Genomic DNA, 4,480 nt, shown 5'->3' with positions numbered 1-4,480 from the left:
AGGCAGCTTTAGACTGTAACATTAAGCACAGATATTTATTGTCTGCTTTAGTCTCAATCCAAATATATTGTATTTAAACACACAAAATTCTGTGAAACTTCTGAGTAGTTCAGATGGGGCCAAAATCCATAAAGAGAATCCATATTCACCCATGAAAAACCAATCAAGAAACATCAATCCCATGATGATAAAATGATCTTCATGTAACAGAGGCAATGATGAGTCCACACCTGGATGAATGTCACAGGAAAATTGACTTTACAGGGGAAAGACCAGAAAGCCAGAAAACGTAGAATACTGCCATCCACCGACCAGATTACCTTTCTCCAATTTCAGGTAAACCTTATCCTCCTTGTCTAGATAGAGCAGGACTCCATTAGTGGCAGCTTCACGCGTGACGTCCTTATCCCCAGCGAAAGCAGAAATGACTGGCTTTCCATTTAGCATCAGATTAACCTACGAGAGAAAAACCACTGAAAAGCTCTAATTAACAGAAAAACATCAAGAACTATCACTGAATATTAACTACAGTGCAAGAGGTCTGCTAAGGTCGCAGTCTTCACTGCTTTTTGGTTTGTTTTGGTGTAAACTAATAATGACATTTCTTTGGAGTGTAGAAGCACGTTTGTGTTTCATGGGCTAGACCTGCAGCTGAGTGAAGTCGGTGGGACACGGTCCACTGCGTGCCACGGTCCGGGCTCAGGCCGTGCGAAAGGTAACGCGGCATTGCTTTCGACCGTTGCTTGGGCATGTTAACTGTTGTAACTCTGATAATGCGGAGCTGTGAGCTATTACCTCGCTTTGTTTCCCTTTGCCTACCTCGCCGGTTATTTAGACATGCACTAGCAAAGACCACATTTTCAAGAAACTTAGGCACCCAGAGATGCGATGTAGGCACCTAATGAGATCTCAAAGGTACTGCAGTAGGCTGGGAGCTTACACTTCATTGAGAGCAAAATATATGTCCCTTCCATTACTGACGGCAGCTAAGTTTTAAAGTCTAGAACAGACCTTTACCTTTATGAACCACTGCACTGTGTTTTGGAACTGAATCCATTTTTCTATAAAACACTTCTGAAAGTCAGCACGGGTGCTGCTCTGAAAGCAACATCACACAGACACTCTGTAAATAAAGATGGGCAGGGGCTGGGGGAACGGACAGATCCAGGCATTTTTTATTTCCCCAACGGCAAACTATTAGCTTTCTTCTGCTTTTTCTTTTTAAGCAGCTATAATGCAGTCACAGAGGGGTGAATTATGAAATGCTTATTCATATCAAGTATGCTGGCCTTGCATATGCTCCCATTAATTTTAATGGGAGTCGCCATGGAATAAATTAGTGCTCAGCATAAGTCAGGGCAGCAGAATCTGGCCCTGATTTGGGATTCGCCTATCTGGGAAATCCACTTAATCAGATGTCCCCAGGGAACCAATTTCAATTTAATGATATTTAATGGCACTAACAGATGTTCCAGGGGCATAGTAATATCACTTATGTAGGAAGCCTTCAGGTGATTTAGTGGTGTTTAGGTCTGCATGTGGCTGAGACTCAAGCTGGTTTGCTCCACTGCAATGGCTTTCGGTCCTCCTCCCGAGTTATCACACATGCAAAAAAAAGGGCATCAGGAGTTGACTCATTGCTTGGTTTTGGTTTATCTCATTCCTTCTATACCATCTCTCTAGGTCACGTTCCCCTGCGGATCATCTTACAGCTATTTTGATCACAGCAGAAGACACATCACAGATTTGCCTCAGATGGTCTCACGTTAACTATGCCAAAATGAAGCCAACCAAACCCATCCACCACTTCAGAAACTCCTGAACTACAAAAGATTCCAGGTCATGTGGGAGGTTGTAACATTCCCTGTTATGAGCCCCAAACTCCCAGGTTTGAGCCCCTGGTATGTGAGACACCAAAGATCTGCACTGGACTTCCAGAATCCAAGCCTTGGCATCTTTCTTGGTAATATGGCTTTTAAAAACAGTGAAGCTGCTTGACATAGAGTCATTCTAAGCCATTTCAACCTTCAGCTTTCAAGAGAGTGAAAGGAACAAAGTTTGAGCATACTGAACAGCTTATAAGCTCATTACAGAGATTCTCATGAGGTCACTATTTCATCTAAGACCTTTGTCATTGACCTGAATGCAACCGTGATGTCCTGTTGTAAACTGAAGGTGAATTGCACCAAGGCTGTGAATGTGTCTTGCACCAGCTTTCTCTGCCTTCTCTACCATTCACACTTTTCTCAGGAGCTTTACTGGCAACCCAAAGCCAGAGCTGCCACAGAGAAATGGCTGACCAGGCCTGCAGAAATCCATTTCATCTCAGCCTTGTACACTGAAAGCCATATTTGGGAGCAAGACAGATCAGGGGAAAAGCATCAAATACTTCTATACATCTTGTGGTCTCATGGGTGGAAACAAGGGAGGCCACAGATGTTATTCCAGATCCAGAAAACCAGTATGTATGTCACAGACCTGGCATGAAGATGAGGGAAGGGAATGTAAGGAATTTATTGTTGGCTCAGCAAGGGGTTGTTCAGGAACTTACAGGCTTTTCCTCTAAGCTAGTCCATACTTATATTTAATTGGGTAGTTTATCTGCTATTATGCTACAGAAGAAAGTGCAGAGTCACTCTTTTTTTTAATATATGGCACATTTTCTATGTATTACATGGTGAAAAAAAGTTTAAACTGCTATAAAGGTTCCCTAGAAGACATCCCTGTAGAGGTATAATATTTCGGTGTAGTATAGAACAAGGACACCACCTTAACTAACCTTGGTCCACAGCAGACTGGTATCATAAACAGATGCCTGGCATGATGAGCTAGCAGTCAGGTCACAAAATGTTACAAAAATAATCATATCTGGTACGTAGTCCCACAACTCCTATGTTCAAGACAGTGAGTTTAACCTGTAGCAAAATATGACTCTTCAATAGTATTTATGCAATTAAGTGAAATTTAGAGCTCTGTTTTAATCTTGGATGATTCATTCTATTTAACGCTTTACAGCACCCCAGATACTCAGTTCTTATGGTGTAGAAGCGAAGCTACGGCAATTTATCTGAGGTGAGGATCCCGCCTTGTTACAGCTCTTCAGCTTAAACATATTCACTCTACTGCTAGGAGCTCTGCACCACAGGTTGCTTTAAACTAAGCTATTTTTCCTTCAAAGCATGTTAAATAATCTTGTGTTCAGCCAAGATCCTATGCTAAATAAACAATTTAAGTAAAAGATTTTATAATCATACTTGATCAACGTACCTGAATTGTTTGACTCTGATAGACTTTAATTACGTGAAAACTGAAACTGTAAATTCCTTTTCTTGGTGCTACAAAGACAGACTCCAACGTGAAAAAATTGCCCACATTTACTAGGATCTACAAACAAAAATATAGCATGGGAATTAGTACAGGTATTCAGTGCTAAATAAAAAATACAGACTATTAACTTCAGAAAACATTCACCCATGGCAATTTTTTAATCTACATCTATGCTGTTTTATTCATTGTTCTCCCAATTAAGTTGGAACATTACTCATAAAATGGGCATTTAGTTATATTTATAGTACAACTTAACTACAAATAAACTAGGGTGGAAAATACTTCTTACTTTGCTACTGTATCATACCTTCAAGACCTTCCTTCTATATGTGTTTAGAGGCGATTAAGAAAAGGCATTTTTGTTCATCAGTCCCCACAAATGACATCAAAGCACTAATTCAGGGAGTGGCATACTGCTTTTGGCTAAAAAGCAACGGTCAAGTCAACACCGTCTTCCTGAAAGTGTCAAGCTGTGAGGGAGGATGTCCGTGAATGGTATCATTCATTCACCAGTTTACAGTCAGACTGAGTTACTGAAATACCTGGCATATCTGAGCAAAAACTGGCTGTGAGCCTTTGCTGCTTTATCTGGGTTTGTAAGCACTAGTAATAATTTGGGTTTGATTCAACAGAGACAAGTAACAGAGGGGAATATATTAAATGAGTGCCTCGTCCATATGCTAAATACCTTCTTTAATGACTGCATTTTTCTTTCTTTCCGCTTAGTTATGCTTTATTTTCAATTGGTATTTTCAGGCTCTTTTATGCCAGACACAGCCCTAGAAAGCCACTAGGAACGTCCATGAAGTTAGGGTAATTTACACTGCTAGCATTAAGCGGCGTGACATATCTGGCTTCACTTGTCACGACAATTTACTGTTCGTTATGAGATGGCACAGGAAGCAAAATAGCCATCGGTCTCAATTACCTTGGACTTGCCCTAGGACAGGAGCTGGTATAGGAAATGCGGGCTGGCATCTGTATGGTAATATTAGTGACTGAGATGAGAGGGGCTGTGCTACGAACCTGTGATTGTTATAGAAAAGTTAAATGATTTTTCCTTAAAATTCCTTCTTCTTTCCCCTCTCCAAGGCTGCACGAGCCGTCTAAAATCTACAAGGGCTGCTTGCACCCGAGAGCACCCGGTCCCCGA

At 41.1% G+C, this 4,480-nt stretch overlaps 1 protein-coding gene across 1 annotated transcript in view; it reads right to left on the bottom strand.

Moving 5' to 3' along the window:
• Window positions 1–258: 258 nt before the first annotated feature.
• The window catches only part of CBLN4 (cerebellin 4 precursor), a 22,432-nt gene continuing 18,210 nt past the window's right edge, over window positions 259–4,480 (bottom strand). The window contains exons 2-3 of the mRNA XM_035900837.1: window positions 3,268–3,384; window positions 259–456 (exon numbers count right to left, since the gene is read on the bottom strand). Of these exons, the coding sequence (XP_035756730.1) occupies window positions 259–456; window positions 3,268–3,384 (315 nt within the window). The remainder of the gene's footprint in view (window positions 457–3,267; window positions 3,385–4,480) is intronic.

This window comes from Egretta garzetta, unplaced genomic scaffold (genome assembly GCF_000687185.1).
Source record: "Egretta garzetta isolate BGI_Z169 unplaced genomic scaffold, ASM68718v1 scaffold188, whole genome shotgun sequence".
In the NCBI taxonomy this organism is placed as follows: domain Eukaryota; kingdom Metazoa; phylum Chordata; class Aves; order Pelecaniformes; family Ardeidae; genus Egretta; species Egretta garzetta.
The sequence above is the reverse complement of the archived record's forward strand: the minus strand, read 5'-3'. Positions and strand labels throughout refer to the sequence as shown.